Below are 18,768 nucleotides of genomic sequence, written 5' to 3'. Positions count from 1 at the left end.
GGAGATGAATGGCAGAGCGTGGGGATTTTAGGGCAGTGGAAGGGAGAGACGTGAAATGGAAATGGAAAATTTCTGATGAGGCGTGCATCTTGAGTGGTCCTACAATGTCTGAATATCTCCAGTGAGCGTTCATGAACTCACTAGCATTTATATTCAAATATGTAAAACCAAGGCATGAAATTCCTGTCTCGAATCAGATGATAACAGAAGAGCACCCTGATTTTAATTTGATGTGTTTTTGTCCAGTAATTTTTTTAAAAAATGCATTCCAAATGCTTTGTAATCTTGATGTCTATTGGTAACTGAACACTGACTCAAGTTTCATTCACTCAATTGGAAAAATGTAGGCCAGGCGATCTCAGCATACCTGCAATTGTGCTCGTTTTTGACACGCGTTAACACCTGACATGTCTACATTTTAACATTGTTGACATTGCACCTCAGCAAAGATAACTGCATCATGCACACACAATCCAGTCCTCCGTAGTCATAAAGAAATTATACTAAGCTCCTGAATAATTTGACAGCCAATATATTATATAAAAGTACCGTGCGTTTACCTGTGTGTTAAGATACAAAAAAGTAAAACTGCCTTTGCTATAAACTATGTTGTATGTTTTTTGTTTGTTTTATTTCACACTTTCGTTTCATAAAGGCTGCAACAGAAATCACACCACAAATGATCAGAAAGGTAAAGAGGAATGACAGGTTGAAGCCAAAGGCTTATAGGAGAACCAGCTCCTATATAAGTTCTTCTGTCACCAATTTAAAATTATTGTCATGTATTTTATCAGAATACCAGTCTTTTGTTAGCCAATTCAGAAATTATCACAACGGGCTCACTCGTTTTACATATTGTGAGCTTTTAATGTCTTCTTAACTGCCCTTCTTACTCCATCAACAATACAGTCCGTAACAACTGTGGCAAATAGACATTTTCACACACCCTAAATTCCGGACTATAGAGCGCACCTGATTATAAGCCGCACCCACTACATATCGGGAGGATAATCGATTTTGTACATACACAAGCCGCACCTGTATATTAGCCGCCTGCGCCCACATTGAAAAAACACAATACAAACACTAAATTAACCCTCACCCGATACAGTCCAAATAACACAGCCGACAAAATGAACTGAAAATGATACCGGTACTTAAGATTTAATGCAGACCTGCAGAGTCCAGGTTCCAGTTGAAAGTAATCCAAGGAAAAAAGTGTATTTCCAAAGGTAAGGGTGGGAAAAATATAGATCCACTATTGTCGGCCGCGTCCACAAACACATCTCACCTTTACTCCACTTCCCGTCAGCCCGCGTTTTCCCCGCCCCTTCTTTCTCATTTGCTCGTACAAAACATATCAGAATAAGTTTCTAAAATAAATACATTACAAAAATATACAGTTGCAAATACATATTATACATGGTTACACATATTTACAAAGAAAGACGGTACACCGAGAGAGTTTTCAAAGCTTTAATAATAATATTATAACTTTGATCCCAAACCGTGCCTGTGAAGGGTAGCAAAACGCTACTAGCAACACGCTCGCAACACAGTAAACAGCTGTTAAAAAAAAACATACCGTACGGCAAACCACCATCAGCTTCCTCCTTAAAACTGATGTCATCGAAGTCGTCTTTCTTCGATATGGGAGAGAGACTTTGTCATATAGACGTGGTCCCACGCTCCCTCATTTAAAATCACGCTAGCATCACGCTCGCAAAGTAAGTCCTATATCGGACTGCTCGACTGCGTTTAGCTTGAAAGTTGCGTCATGTGCCTTTCTTCTTGCAATTTGCATGATGAGGGTTTGTCCACGCTAATTAAATTTGTGCACAAGCTTAGAAGTTGCAGTTTAAATCTTACCTTTTATACTCGAGCGCCGCTGGCGGCCGTTAGAAAAATTACATAAATTGGCCGCATCACTGAATAAGCCGCAGGGTTGAAAGTTTGGGAAAAAAGTAGCGGCTTATAGTCCGGAATTTACGGTATATGTTTGTGTTTTTCCCGTTTTGTTATTTGAGTGACCAATAAAGCCAATACAGGCGAGGCAAACTTTGCAAGCAGCACGCAATGCCACACACCCAGCGCAATCCTTACAAAGCTTTCCAGAAAAGGGCACTATTTTCTTAAGGTTAAAGCATGTCAGTATGATTAGGTATTCACAAATAAACAAATAAAAAAGAATGATGTGATTTATATATGTTTTTATTTTTTACAGTTCAATTTTAAACCGCTTTGTTAAACAACTTAAGTAATTAAATGTAGTGTGCTACCTCATGAGCAGATAATTAGTAGATAAAAAGTATATAAAAATCTACTGCCACCTACTGGTACAAATGACTATTACAGTTCCTTGTCTGAAGAAAGCAAAAATACTGAATAATGGCCTGATTTTTTGGGAAGATAAAATTGGGCAAATTCCAGCGGCACACTAGACAAGGTCTCACGGCAGACTAGTGTGCCCCGGCACACTGGTTGAAAAACACTGGGTTAGAGTTCTGTGCTCTCACCGCCAAGACCCGGGTTCAGATCCTGTTAACAACCAACGTTTTGAGATGTTTCGGTAAAACTTTGTATATAATGCGTATCCAAACGTTTGAGTTCTTTCTTAGGTCAAATGAAATGGGCGTTATACATACTATGCAGTGATTCTTATTTATTTATTCTTTTACATATTGAGAAAGCCAATTTGAAACATCTGTAAACTGCCAAGTCGTAAACTAAAACTGAAACCAGCCTAATATACGTATTGAGACTGGCCTGTGTTTACTTTCCAGGCGGAACAAAAGTGTTTCAAAGTGGCCACTAACTAGATGCCTCGTCCTTTTTATATCCAAGTCTTTGATCTACATGTTGTCGCAAGGTAGTAGAGGTAAAAACGCGCCATCGATCCACTGCAAACTATTGTTTGCTTATCTGGTTTACCTTCTGTTTCTTTATTGACCCGTCCATCTTTGGTTCACCTTCGCCCTAGTTATAAGTGCCACAAGAGGTGAATTTTGAGCTTTAAGGCTACAAATAACTTCAGTAGCTCACTCTTTCCTGCGTATTTGTGAAATTCCTCACGTTAGCAGAGGTGCCACTTGTTGGAATTGACGACAAACTAATCAGGATAAGTTGTTGCTTCTAACGACACTGTGGTCAATTATTCATTGCGATATTCAACTCTGTGGCCAATTACTTTTAAATCTTGACGAAATTAGTTTTTGATGATACCTGCTATCCAGGCCAATGCCAGTCCTGCAAAAAAGCTCATGCGCGTTCGCTGCAAGGCAAATAGATGCCTTTTGCGCCGATTAATAATGTAGACTGTTTTTGCACAACGGAGCCCAGTGTTTTCCTGGGAAGTAATTTGTTCCTTTTATGAATATTTCATCACAGCAGCTAATGAATCCAGCGGGTCCAGGCCCGTCATAACCAGCTAACGGCCCTCTTGTTGCCGTGCAGGAAGACAGCTGGGGCTCTGATAAATTCTAACTTGATTACCGCCGATGCTGACGGACACATGGATCGCTAATGAATGGTGGTTGTGTTTAGCGGTAAATAGTTTTTTGTCACTGAAAAAAAGATCGATTGGTGATAGAAACACAACAAATTCTCAGTAGCCTAGATGGTAGTGTGCCCGCTTTGAGACTGGGAGGTCGCTGGTTCGCGCCTCGGCCGAGACATACCTAATTGGTATAATGGCGGCGCCCTCTGTTGGCTGCGGCTGCATCGACTCGCTACAACGGGTCAGGTGTATCGACATTTCGTTCTGTGTACATTGTTACAAAGAATGACAATACAAAGGAAATTATTATTATTATTATTAATTACGGACAAATAGTATCATTTTTGGTTACTAATGTAAAATTCTATCTATCTATCTATCTATCTATCTATCTACCTTGGTAAAATAAAATTTATAGAAAATAAAAAGGGGGGAAAATAGCAGAAAAACGCATATAAACATTTTTGACCATGGCCAACCCAAATGCCCAAACACCCAAACAAGTTAAGCACCTCGGCACCCAAGTTGGTTATGCCTTCGTCCCTCCAGATGAAACGGGACACAAGAAAGCGGCCATTTCACTCGGGCCATCAGGGTGACACAACACACTCTTTTGTTCAACAGCAGGGCCGACAGCTTTCACCTGTTTACCCATGCCGCATCATACAGGTGCCCTGCCCATCCCTTAGAACGCGTCCAAACATCACACTATCCTTTTACAACCCCTCTCCACTCATTCCTATCACCAACAAGAGCTCTAACTTCCACTAGATTTAGACCTCTTACCTGCAGAGCACTCATAACACCATCCATCCACGTCAATCGCGGCCTTCCTCTTGGTCTCCTTCCATTGACTTCTGCTCTGTAGATCCTCTTCAACATTCGCTCCTCATCCGTCCTCTCCATGTGTCCAAACCAACGGAGTACTCTCTTATCCACACGCTTGCTCAGTTCCACTACTACTCGAGTTCTGTCTCTCACAATTTCATTTCTCAATCTATCCAATCTTGTCACTCCTAACATACTCCTAAAACACTTCATCTAAAAAACATTAAACATTTACATTTAAACATTTAACATTTAATTTCCTTCTCATGGAAATTGTAAATTTTGAATATAATAAAACAAAAAGTGATGGTAGCATAGCAAGTAAAGTTTTGTCCATTGTGAAAACCAGTGTGGTGTAACCTTGAAACCTAACAATTAGGGCTGAGCAATTTGTACATAGTGTCATTTTTTATGTTTCTCATAACAATTTGATATTAATATCCCTGTGGATACAATGAAAAAGATGTTTTTCTGATGGGAAAAATCAACTAACATAATACACACAACGAGGCACCTATTTACTCACAGCAAGACAGACTATTAGAAAAAAACAAAGATAATTTGTGTAAAATAAGTTAAATTTTTGGGAAAATAAACAACAGAAACAATTCTTTCGGCATTTTATTCGAATTGCAATGGTTTGTCCTTTATGTTTCCGATTGCTTCTGCACACATACGCGCAGTTTACCTCGTCCGGGATATTTATAAGCCCCAAAGCACTGTGTTACTTGTAGCACACATACAAATGGTACATGCAAACTCTGGGCCAGTCACAACTAAAGCAGCATGTATATTGGTTGATACCCTACAATACATTTACATTTTTGTTTCTACCCGCATGGCGAAAATTCCTCGAGTATCCATCTATGGATAGTAGATCCGTCCATATATAGTGTAAGTCTATGCTTTCGGCTTGCCATGTTTGAGCACATATTGGAAATGCACAGGACACAACTATTGTGCTCCCTTCTGGACGAACAAGCGCAGTACTAAATCGAATTTTGTGACTGATGTGAATGAAAACATCATTTATTAATGGCAAAAGTTAAATGTGGGAACAACACTCATTTGCATAATGACGTCGCTCCAGCTTTGCCCTTGTGTTTGGAATACTTGCAAAATCCGACTTCTATTCTCTGTTGGAGTACATGTAAATGTAATCTATGACTAATATGGTTTGTAATAAATGTTCAGAGGTTCTTGTCATATGATGTGGACATTGTGTGGCATCCTTTTACTTGGACATTCGGAATACAGCCCACATTTTTCTTTCTACCCCTACGAAACTGGATCATTTTTTCATCATCACTTTATCTCTCTGTCCGGATCACACAATAACTAAAGGGTACATTTTCATGCGACTCAACCAAGTGTGTGTTAAGTAAAGACTAGAGGGGAAGCAGTGGATGCCATAAGGGGAATCATTTGTGGCTTTGCGCATTAAATAGGGGTGTTTGTGAATTTCTCAGGAAATGGCATGGCCCTTCTGGAGTAATTCTGTGTACCCTTAATGTTTGCTGTGTTATCAGTTAATGTGTAGTAATGATAGGCTGATTAATCAGGCGCACACACGCGTTTCTCGTGAGTACTGAGCGTGATTTAACAGCTTAAGGAAGTCACACTTCCTTGGATGATCTCCATGTGCCCTGGCAGCAATTGAAACTCGCTCAGACCACCCGCGCACAACCGCATGCTGTACAAGAGTACGCTGGATTCTATCAAGTTCATAATTTGCGTCTTGTGTTTTTGAAGTGGTATAAGTGACCTCTGTCTGTTCTTAGTTCTCAAAAGTTGAATTATGTGATGGTTATGCCTTGCTTTGCAGTGCAAAAGATATTTTACAGTGATATTATGAGCAGCTTGGATTCAGGCCACCCACAGAGAAAGTGAGGTTGGGGATTGAGGAGGGGATTATAAAAAAAAAAAAGTGGTGATAAATGGATTGAAATGATAAGGTATCACTAGTTACTGTAGTTCTATGTAAAATACCCACACAGGTTGGCAAATAAATAACGTACGAGGTAGCTTTTGGTGAATGAACTCCTTGTTTAGCTTGTGCCTCACTGGCTGTGTTTTAGTTATTAATGTTTCATTTTCTGTTGGTCTATCCAGCCTAGCTCCATCCCCCTTCTTCCTACTGATAACACTCCTCACCACCTCCCGTTTCCCATCTGTGTGCGTGCTTGTGTGCTTGCAAGGCGCTGTAGGGGTTTTATGGGACCACGATATCTAGGATCAATCTTAAAACGATCGGTATTAATTATCTGCAGTGGAATGTGGCGAGCATACAGCAAGAGAGCGTTTATGGATTTCATTTTTGCTTGCACTGAAGTAGGATACCCAGGATGTAAAGGCTTCTTCATGCACAGTTTCTGAAGAAGTTTGGCTTTTGTATCCAATTTCATATGTATCCACCCTTAATGGTAGAAGTTTGCACAAATAGGCGGTATAATTAGCAACTGTAGGAGCCAAAGTGTATGTGTGTTGTTGATTGTAATATTTGTTTTATCCATGGGGTGGCGCGGGTTAATTTTCAGTTGTATAAAGTAAGGGACACTTTTGTTGTCTGACAGGTATCCTACCCGGAAGGACAAAGGGTTTTGACAGCTAAGCTAACACGGAAGCTGGCTTATTGTTGTTGTTCGTATGGCTTATGTTTGTCTATTGTAATCATTGTATTTTAGCAGACTTTAATTGAAATAGTGTTTTTCTTTCAAAACCTGAAGAACATTGTAAGCATGTTACTTTAGATCACATTAAAATCAACAGAGTACTGTGAATTCTGGACTATAGAGCGCACCTGATTATAAGCTGCACCCAGTACATTTTTAAAGCCAAAAACATTTTGTACATTTATAAGCCGCACCTGACTATAAGCCAAATGTGCCCACATTGATACATGAGATGTTTATGGTACACAAAGATTTTTGGTAGTATACGCTACCTTAATGTTCTGCGGGCAGGCCGCTGGACTTTTGATAGACAAATACGTGTCTTTATGATGTCACCAGTCACTGAAATAAGTCATGCCACATATCATTGGAAAGCTACAACTCTTGTGATTCAAGAAATTTTAAAATATACCTAACAAAGAGAACCTTCGCAATCAGTCTGAAAAAAGATACCCGAAAACTATAAAGCCGGCGTAACTCACCATTACGTCCCCTGGCCGTCTTCAATTTCTTTGAATGTCCGTCAAAATGGCTTTGTTACATTCGGGACAATCCATATAAACCAACCATGTGAAATATTTACTCTAAAAGACACGAGAATGCCGACAGATAGATAGAAATCCGCCTAAAACATTTCTGCTTCATTTGACGTTGCTTCTTATAATACTTTCGTTTCGCCACATTATTTCTGTTTAGAAATAAGCAGTAACTGGTGTCATCTGTTGTCACATATTACATAGTCTTGCTTCCCTACTCTTTCTGTTACAGAATTCATAAGGAAATTTGGAACAAGCTTGTACTGATCACACATTCCTATACCCAATGAAAGCATTTTTTGTTCAGCAATATTACTTTGTTTCACTTTTGACCTGAGAGCAAAATTACTTCCTTGTGTGCACTGGTCTATCTCACAAACACGTACAGTGCATACACGCAAATGCATCAGCACACAACAGAACAGACGAAGGACTTCTTTTAGTCACCCTCGTGAATTCTATTGGACTTTCAAATACATTAATATTTGTCGGATTTTGTTGCTGAGGACCATTACAAGAGTTATCGAAGAGTGTATCTCAGCAAAGGTTTTTTGTGAAATTAGAGGTAAGGACGCTTGTCATGTCAAGATAAAAGTCTTATTCTAGTAGGGATCAGACACTCAAACACATGTGCATTTATGGAAAAAACAGATATTTAATGACGGAATTGGAAAGTTAGTATCCCAGCTGTCAGAAAAGTTGCAGTACGGAGTGAATGAGAACTGACATAAGAAACACTGTGCTATTGATCAAAGTTGCAATTAACGACTATTTTTATTCGTCGACTTGCTACCTTCTATTGAAATGGTTAGTCTAATAATCAGGTGATTATTAACTTTTTCTCAAATTTAGGGTGATGTTGATTTTATTTTGTGGTAAATTATACTAAACACAAGAAAATGGGTTCAATAAAACTTACAGCCTTTATTGAATGTACTCCAGATTTGTACAAAAATAATTAAAATTCCCCATCTAAAAACTATAAGACGCAGTGCTCAGCTCAGCCAATAAAGCCAAATCTATAAATAGACCTTTGTCCATTTTTCAGTCAAAGGCAAATAAACAATAAATTCAAATCCAGTGAACATTTTTCCAAGTAAACCAAGAACAGGCTAATTAGCATTATTAAAACAGTAAAAAAAACAAATATGATGTTCATGTTGTGAAGTACATCCATTGGTTAACTGCAAAGTCAAACAAAAGAACTTTCAACATTTGGAAATGAAATGGTTTTAACAACGACGGCTGCTGTTTTAGATGTTAATACAAATGGAATGCATTTAATTTCTAAAATGTGGGTTAAGCAAAGTCTGGCATAACACTTAAAGTCTCCTACAGCGAAACACACACAACAAAAATGTACATTGCATGTCATCAAGCATATTGGCTTAAATGTTCCTTGAATTTTACCAAGACGAGTCAGACTCTGTGTTGTTCAACCGTCCCACACACTCTTTAAATGTTCGTGCGTCACCGGGCTGCTGCCATGATACTCGAGATCTGTTTTGCGAACTTTGTAAGTAGTCTTTCAATTCGCCAAATGCAGGCTAAAATACTCCCAATTTTTAGAAGTTTTGATGCACGTACTTGATGTTGACGCCAACAATTCTGTATATTTATGTTACTGCTCGAGACAGAGACACGATTCCAAATGAGTGACTCTCAGCAGAGTTTATATTCTCTGTTTGAAAAAGGTGCCTGGCAACAATAGTGGACAATGGAATTCATGTATCTGCATTTTCATGACTTCTATTGCTTATTACTACAAAACTAAATTTCTGGTTAAAAACTTTTCCCTGTTGCTTTTATTGTAACCTAACACAATTTTCCGTGGGTAAGCCAAAATGCTCTGAAGCACCTGAAAATATGAATGACTGTTTTGTCTTTTGTATAGGTCATGGAGAGCATTTTTCGGTGCTAGAGATAGAAACTGGCAGTTTGGGTGGTAGCAGAAGTCATTTCGTGAGCATGTGCGCAACTCCAGTCTGATGCCCACCGTCCACTCAGCGCTGGCCATGGACGGGGAGAACTACCTGCATCCAGAAGGCCCTCAGCTGGACACCAGCTTGTTCTCTGTAGCCTCCTCAAACATGGAGGTAACCAAACGCATTTCTTGGGCTGCCGTTTGTTGTTTCTGCAAATCAATTTTCATTTATTTGTCTTTTTGTGTCCTTTTTTTGTTTATAGAGTTCCCTCTTTGCTCCCTCTGGCTCCTGGAGGTCTTTCGCTCCGCAGAGTGGCTACAGTATGCACTGCCCTATGCAAACTGGAAACCAGTAAGTGGTTTTACTAAGATTTAGGCCATTTATTCACTCTGATTTGACTGAATCCAAAAAGATCACAGAAGCAATTTTGTTGTCCGTCAATTTTCCTAAATGCCTTCTTTTTTTTTGAGATAATTGCCACCATTGCTATGTTTGAGGAACTGCTACTTAGGTGGTCTGCAGTTAGCAAAAAAATCTGTGTATAGTTAGTTGAGATTTCCTTTAAAAGTTGAATATTTCAACTAAGTACAAAGAGCCCTTATACTTATATTTTTCACTGCTCATATTGCTTTTATCTTACATTTGGCTAATAGGTTCAGGGCGGCGGAACACATTAGGTAGGAGTAATGGGGGAACAAAGATGCCATTTGATAATGGAGAATCAAAAGTAGTCTTATTTTGATCTAATTTCCGTCTTATACCAGATTTGAACTCAAGTGTTTTTGTTAGATAAATAATGTCACGATTGCTAAATCATGGGAGAATTGTTTTGTGAAGTTCTTCCATCTAAGCTATACAATGTTATTGTTTCTGCTGCAATGCTAATATTGACGTTATGTAGTTTTTAATGTTATGTTTATGCTTATGATATGCAGTACTTTTTTTTTCTTTCAGCATGATTAATATTCTCTTGTTTTTATTTTATCATCCAATGGAGATGTCCAGTTTTTGGTTTGGACCGCCTTAAATCTGACAATCTCTTTCGACTTTATGACCTCATAACTGAATTAGATGTGACTTTGAATAAGTGGACTAGCGAGCATGTGTCTGTTGCTCCATCGCCATGAACATTACTACTCTGGTGATTATGTAGATGCATCTTGTCAAGACAGGTAGAAAAAAAATGAGTCCATACACTGAAGGCAAGGCAGCTTTATTTGTTTAGCATATTCATCCCGTGTGTTTTATGTGATAGAAGTGCAACATTTAAAAGCACAGAATATAACAATTCACTCAAACTAATGGAATCTATGAATACAATACAGGAGCAGGAAATGATTTTGTTGTTGTTGATTTTTATATTTGTATTTTTTTTATGATCCTTAGTTCTAGTCCTTTCCCCTAACAATCAAGCATTGAATACCTCTCACACGTAAAGGAAAATTCCACCACCTCACTCACAAAGCAAATCTAACAAAATGTATTTCAAACTTATTTCCATATTATTTTAAGTGTTCAAAATTGTATACAAACTGTAACCATTTACATTAGGAGTTGCCTACCCTTTTGAACCTAACAGTTCAGTTTCTGTTACTGTTTAGTGCAAAGGACTACCAGTTGCAAATTCCTTTCTTAATCGGCAATTCATGTTATTAATATGTTGTTACAATGTTTTTATTATGTTCTTACCAGGTTACCTGGTGCCTGTAGGTACCACATTGGTGACCCCCGATTTAGACGAATGATAGGCATGTCTGTTTTATCAAGCTTTCCTATTTGTTCATCATAATAATATTTACAATTATATTTAATATTACAAAAACAAATATTATGATTTACGTAATGTAGAAATCTTATGGTTATCTTAGAAATACATTTCTAATTCAGACTCATAGCCTCTCTTTCTGATGTGGACAGTTCATTCATAGGTAAGTGTTTCATGCTGGTAATTGTTTTCTTTTTTTGTATTTTCAATTGAGAGCATACAGTTCGTTAAGCTTTTTAATCAGGAGAACTGCTCAGGGGTTCCATTTAACCTGATATATACTCCACAGTTAGATTCCTAAGTAGCCCGGATCTTGTTTTACTTGCATAGATGTCAAGCCTGTCTTGCAATGTCGGCATTTTTTTTTTCTTTCTGTTCACAAACTTTTTTCTAACAAAAGCCTTCAAGGGAAGTGAATAGGAATACGCCGGATTTGATTTTGACTTGTTGATACTGCCTGCAGCCAGGCTCCATGGATGATTGCAACCTGTTGATAGCATGCAGGTTTTATATTTCATAATTATCCTGGCAGGAAGGAAAACGACTCCTAACAGTTGCATAACATCGTGTGACATTGTTACTGCAGATTTCTAGTAAACAGGAGCTGTTTTGTGCCAGAAATGTTACGTTGTGTATTAATTAAAATATAGCAAGCTTTATTAGCCTTTAGGCGTATCTCAAATGTCAACCACTGTGCCATCTTATGTTTGTGTGTAAAAAATCCATTGATCGTAATTATTGTCATCTGGAGTACCAACATTGATTTAATCACAGCCATTTTTTGTTATTAGAGATATGTTTTGAGGAAAACATGAGCTGAATTTGCACATATCAGAATAACAATCATACAATAATAATGAATCATACAATATGTACTTTCTGTTATAATTCACTGTGACCTTGTCTCACTTGTGTTTACAGTTTTGTTGAACAGACTTTGAATAATTATTTAATTTATAGTGTAGCTATTTTGAAAAATCACCTTTAAACAAAAATGCGGCTGTCATTTTAATAATACACGGTGCACGACTATACATTTTCTTATCGTCTCGACTTAGCGATAATGAACTCGCTGAGCAGCAACCAAACCGGTTAAACACGTCCAACCAATTTTCCTATGCAGGTTTGTGTAAGTATTGTGCATTAAAATATAGGAACCGAGTGCATTGTAGTACAACTGTCTACTAACGGATTCATTGTTACAACACCTTAAGCCGACAACTCTGGCGCGTCTGTCCTTAGCTGGTTTTTAGAGCCAACCTGTGCACGCCCTAGCCCCGCCGCTTTGAAAGGGGCAGTGTCACAACCCAGGCAACCGGCTGTTTTAAACAAACTGGCGGGTGTGTTATCAGCCGTGGATCACAAAGGTAAAACGAGAAAATTGAATGCACAGAAATCCTACTTAAACGGTATTAATGTGATTTTATTTCCTATTCCTCTCCAAAAGGCTGCTATTTTATTATGAATGCATGCTGCCTTTTATTGCACTCTTTTTGTTGCCCAGAAAAGTGGCAAACATGCCATGAGGCTCTTTAACTCCACCCGGGGGGAGTAAAAGCCCACATTAAACTCCACCCCCTCATTTGCATATCAACCTATTATTATTATTACAGTGTGTATTTCCGTAGCACTATTTAAATACTCTATGGCAAAACGTTATACAGTGGAACCTCGGTTCTCGACCATAATCAGGGATCAGAATGGAGATTTTCATTTTCAGCTGAAATAGCCAGCGTCCAGGAATAAACCTGCTTTATTCCTGGACCCTGGCTATTTCAGCTGAAAATGAAAATCTCCATTCTGATCCCTGAATAAAGGAAAGAGTGAGACAGTCGGATTTTGAATTTGTTTGCTACTCAAGAGAAAAAGTGAAAAAGTCGGAATGACTTTGGGGTTCAAAAACAGCGGAAATCCGCGGATCCGCGGAAAATTCTGATCCCTGCATAATCCGTTCCAGAAGCCTGGTCGAGAACCGATTTGGTCGATCACCGACGATCAATTTTCCCATTAAAAATAATGTAAAATTCTTTTAATCCGTTCCAACACCTTGAATGTTTAGCATGAATGATCAACGTGATCATAAAGCTAACACATGCTAATCGTGCGTTGGCGTTATCGTAATCTTCCGTACGAAAGATTACGCTAACATGAACGTGTAAAAATAAAAAATCAGGTCGTTTACAAGTCATTTAACACCACAAGTGGCTAAGCGCTTCATTGGAAAGGGGGATCCGTTCCAACACCCTGAATTTTGGGCTCAGTTCCAACACCCTGAATGTTTACCTCGAATCATAAAGCTAACCCAGGCTAATCGTACGTTCGCGTTATCGTAATCTTCCGTACGAAAGATTACGCTAACATGAACGTGTAAAAATAAAAAAGGATAAAGAAAAGAATTATGAATAGGATTTCTTACCCCGTTCCTCGATATCAACAGCAAAAAAAAGAGGCACGTGTGCACGTTGTTACAATGTATGTGTTTCACCCGGTGCGGTTAGAAGGGGGCACCAACTGTCAATGCAAACACTGATGTTTCCGGTAAAGCTGAGTGACATACTGTAATCCGTGCAAAAGGATTCCCAACCAAGTACTGAATGCATCAATGGACATTTTCAAATGTTTGATTTAGTTTTGCTGTTATAAAATTATTTTTTGACTTGGTCTGAGGAAGTATTCTAATATTTTGAGATAGGATTTTTGAGTTTTCTTAAGCTGTAAGCCAAATTCAGCAATATTCAAATAATAAAAGGCTTGAAATAGTTCAGTTGATGTGTAATGAATCCAGAATGTATGACATTTTTGTTTTTTTAATTGCATTACAGAAAATAAAGAACTTTATCACAATATTCTAATTTTCTGAGACAGTCCAGTATGTGTGTAACACACATTCAATTTGGCCTCATTGTCACACTATTTTTATTCCTGGTGCCAGAGATGAATTTTAGACAATGGAGAAAACAAAAAACTTGTCATGAAACATAAATAAACATAAAAAACACAACAAGGGAAACAATTCTGTATCTGGTGATGAATTGGACTTTAAAGTATGTGAAATAGATACATTGTAAATGTTTTCTTCTTTGATTTTTGTCTTATATGGCTGTTTCAACATTTTGAGTTGGCGACCCCTGCACGAGTGGCTTAATGTTTGGCTCATTTACCGTCAATATTACTTGTCGTATCCTATGTCAGCTGATGGATTAAAGGGTCTGAAAGGGGGGATTTACCATTGATTTGATTGAATGAATTGTTTGGTAGCAAAAGTATGCATTACCACACAGTTTTGTTTAGTCAACTTCGATTTTCTTCCCCCACAACATTTTGCCCATTTTTTCCTCCATCTTCCACTTTTCCGGTGTTTTAAAACATTCCTGTGTTTGAGGACACTGAGGCAAATCTGCAAATAACTTTGGCAAAGCTCAGTGTGACTGAACTCTGAGAACTGTGATGTGATTGGTGGACAACAGTCCCACCTGAACAAAGGTTTGCTTTTGGGAGCCGGGTGTGTGCAGCATTTACCTGCTCCAAAGCACACTGGCTTGTAACCATATAACGAGCTGCACTCACGCAATGAAGGGGAATTGTGTTCAGTTGGCGGCTTGTTCGCAGAAAAATTGCACAGGACACAATTTGACACAGGAAAAAAATATGAATTAGTCATTCCTTGCTTATTTGTCCGGAAAAGTTGAGTCGAATTCCAAATTAAGTTTAGAAGTGTGCAACATTTGTCTCCATTTTCCAAGGGCTTTATTGTTCAGTCGACCTTCAGATTTGCAACGTTAATGAGTTCTTAGGTGAGGATCGCAAAGTGAAATTGCAGTATAGCGGGGGATAGCAACCTTTGGTAATGTTTAACTAATGTCATGATTGGCGATCTGAATCACCAGTGCCCACTCCTTTGGCGCCAACTGTCTTGGACTGTGATTAGCTCCATGTCCCTATTTAAACCCACTCCTATCTGTCCCTTTTTGTCAGTCCTTCTGCAAACCTCAGTTAGCACTAGGCAAGCCTTTTTTTTACCCTGACTCCCACCTGTTTTTTGCTCCCGTCTGTACCCCGGTTTCAACCCGTTTTTGATCCTGACCACGTCTACTCTCCCGTCCCGGCTTTCGACCTCTTTTTGTCCCTGACCACATCTACTCTCTTTTCCTGGCTTACGACTCGCTTACGACCCCGACCAGGTTTTTGCTCTCCTGTCCCGGCTACTGACCCATTTTTCCGTTCCCGACACTGCCATCGCTCCTCACGGAAGATCCGCTTTCGCGTTCAGAGCGACTTGCTTCCCGCGGCCAGCAATCACCGGATCGTGGGCACAACCCTTTCTCTTTCTTCCAATAAAACTTGTGAGAAACCCAACGCAAGTGGGTCCTGTCTCCGTTCTGGTCTTGACGACTAATGCGTTCCAAAGCCCCTGTACCCTATATAAACATTTTGAAATAACATAATAGTATATAGTAAGTGCTACTTATGTGTAATCTACATGCAAATCATTGAATAACATGAATAAATGTATATGTAAAATGAACGTGACGTGACTTACCCGGTCGAGTTCAGTAGTAGGTGTGTGTATATAGAACAGGGGCGAAGACGGCGACAGCTGAGTCAAATCGAACAGATTTTAAAATTCAGAAGACACAGTAGACTCCTTTGCTTTCCTCGCCTCTTTATTTTTACAAGTCGTGCCGATCGTCGATTGTTTACGGCCAGGCCGTTTTGCAAGGGTAGCAGTTTGTATGACTTCCTTGTATTTTTTCATAATCACATAATTCATTTCCACGGTTTATTATGTTTTTGCTTACCCTTTAAGCATCACTGTTGTGTTGGGACCCTTAGTGAAAAAAATAAATCCAAAGAAAAACAGTCTTGCAATTCTGCCAAATAATACAAATCTTACGTAATTTACCATATCAGTTTAAAGCAGTGCTTTTCAATTATTTTCTGTCATGCCCCAAAACCCAACAACACTCCCCCGCCCCCCCGGAAGAAAAATCCTCAGTTTTTTTTTCATGGGGTAACTTGAGGGCCTGCTGCAGTTTGTGTCTTCACTTTATACTCAATGCTTATACTCTTATACGCGTTTAATGCACTGCGTGGAGGCTAAGTGTAAACAAATGAAAATGCCACTGCCTTCTAGTGTACTGCTCCTGGGCCGCCCTTTGAAGGACCCTCATCACAACCCCCCGGCCCCACCCCCCCTCCACCAGGAGCCCCGCCCTACTATTTGAGAACCACTGGTTTAAAATGATGGAAATAGAAATAAATGTAAAAAAATGCCGAGTTTTGTACAGTCAATGTTGACTGTTCTTTATTCATGGTGCCTTATTGCAGACACTTGCAGCAACAGCGTGTTTGGTGTTATAATTACAACATTGAAGGCAATGTGGGAAGTAATTCAGCCAGTTGCATATCAGCACTCTTGTGTTGCCATGACACAAACCAATATCAGACCAGCATTTTATATGACGTGGACCAATACAGACAGGCCATCTTAGAGATGTAGCTTCACAGAATAATCTTTTGTCGATGTTGCGTGGTGGGAAAATTGCCGTAAAGAGTGGCCGAAAAAAGTAAAACGCCGCAAGAAAGGGTCGCTGTGTCCTGGGGGTCTACTGTACATTGTAGTCCGGAGATGTAACTTAACAACTTTTTTATTTGCAAAAAAAAAAAAAAAAAGAACAATCTAACCTTTGTATTATTCTCCCTTTCCAGACAATACCACTTAAACAGCAGCAGCGCTACTACCGCCACGACACCGGATGTTCATCTCGACATGTATTCCTTCTCGGACATGGATTTCTCCTGCTTCAACCTCCAGAGAAACGGCGATTTCTCCCAGGTCGGTTAACAGCTCAGAGTTCAAAAGTTGCATCCAAGCAAGGCATATCCGCCTTTCTTCCCTTGCTTTTCTTGTGTGCGTATGTGCATTCATTCACCTTTCCTAATGTACCATAAAGCCCACTGATTAAAGCCTCGCGTTGTCTAGACAACCGCAGTGCATGTTCACACATGCCATCGCCGAGACACTATAATCGCACGTTGTTCTGGACTTCAACTGAAACACGAGCTCTGGGCTGCGTGTAAACCTACTGATACTTTGAATCTATAATCAAAAGGTACTTTGTTCAATGACTCAGAGGATTACATCAATAAACTGAATTTGTCAGGACCAGAACAGAGACAGAACCTACTTGCGTGCGCTTCTCTTAGTTTTATTGGGAAGAAGGGAAAGGATTGTACACACGATCCGGAGATGGTATTTCCGTGGCGAGCGATGGAGGTGTCTGGAGCGGTGTCGGGAGCGGAAAAAAACAGGTCAGTAGCCGGGACAGGAGAGCAAAAAACGTGGTCGAGATCAGGAAATGGGTCGAAGCCGGGAAACAGACGGGGGCCAGCACAGGGGTGAGTCAGGTTCGAAAAGCTTGCCTAGCGTGAACTGAGGTTTGCAGACGGACTGAAAACAGGTGACAGAAAGGCGGGGGTTTAAATAGGGACAGGGAGCCAATCAGAGTCCGAGGCAGTTGGCGCCAAAGGAGCGGGCACAGGTGCCTCGCATCAGTAATCATGACAGAACTGGGGAAAAGAAATACAGAGAGCACAGCCTTCTATCATGTTGACAATTTAGATCATGTCTCCCGATATCTGCATCTGCTTCTGACACTTTCCATTGCTATCTCATTTACGGACAGAGTAGCAGCAGTCATTACAACAAGTGCCATTGTGTACGAATTATAGGCTTTGTCGATTTGTCTTATTTGGTGCCGTTAAAATTCTTAAAGGAGCTGTAGGGAATTTGGAATGTTTTACCTGCTGCCACCATCTCCTTAATTGTGTCATCATTGCAGCCTTGTCGGGTCATTTATGATGCGTAGGTAACCGATTGCATTTCTTAGACGTGCTCGAATAAACTCTTGTTTTTAAACTTTTTGAGGGTTTGCGTTGGTGTTTGGACTGTACTTGATGGCCTTTTATTGGTTTCACTATTTTCATTCTACACCAACAATTAGAAACTAAAAAACACAGGGACGAGCATGACATCACTCTGCAGCACTCCCCCGCCTCCCATTCCGCATACCTAATGTAATCCGCACCGAGGAACTTTGCTAAAAACAAGATCAGGTTGATAGGCGCAGTGGAAGATTAAGCATAGTATCAGGACCAGAACGGGAACAGGACCCAATTGCGTTACGTTTCTCACAAATTAAAGGAAAGAGGAAGGGCTATACAAATAAACATGACTTGACTTGACTGCACCCACGATCCGGCATTTGCTAGGCGCGGGAAGCAAGTCGCTCTCGTACACAGTTTGTGATCCGAACACGGAAGTGGATCTTCTATAGCGAGCGACGGCGGTGTCAAGGGCGGGAAAACAGGTCGATAACCGGGACAGGAGAGCAAAAACGTGGTCATTGTCAGAAACGGGTCGTAAGCCGGGACGGGAGAGCAGACGTGGTCGGGATCAAAAACGGGTCGTAACCGGAACAGGAGAGCAGACGTGGTCAGGATCAAAAACAGGTCGAAGACAGGGGATAGACGGGAGCAAAAAAGG

At 39.8% G+C, this 18,768-nt stretch overlaps 1 protein-coding gene across 2 annotated transcripts in view; it reads left to right on the top strand.

Moving 5' to 3' along the window:
* Positions 1-18,768, top strand: part of sbno2b (strawberry notch homolog 2b) — an 84,526-nt gene that overhangs the window by 14,280 nt on the left and 51,478 nt on the right. For both annotated transcript variants that reach the window (XM_088350411.1, XM_088350410.1), the window contains exons 2-4: positions 9,427-9,628; positions 9,720-9,808; positions 16,932-17,058. In XM_088350411.1, the coding sequence (XP_088206537.1) occupies positions 9,521-9,628; positions 9,720-9,808; positions 16,932-17,058 (324 nt within the window). In that variant the 5' untranslated portion in view covers positions 9,427-9,520. The remainder of the gene's footprint in view (positions 1-9,426; positions 9,629-9,719; positions 9,809-16,931; positions 17,059-18,768) is intronic.

The sequence above is a fragment of the Urocampus carinirostris genome, chromosome 12 (genome assembly GCF_059441175.1).
Source record: "Urocampus carinirostris isolate Australia breed hairy pipefish chromosome 12, RoL_Ucar_1.0, whole genome shotgun sequence".
Taxonomy (NCBI): domain Eukaryota; kingdom Metazoa; phylum Chordata; class Actinopteri; order Syngnathiformes; family Syngnathidae; genus Urocampus; species Urocampus carinirostris.
Note: the sequence above shows the minus strand (reverse complement) of the source record. Positions and strands in the feature narration are given on the sequence as shown.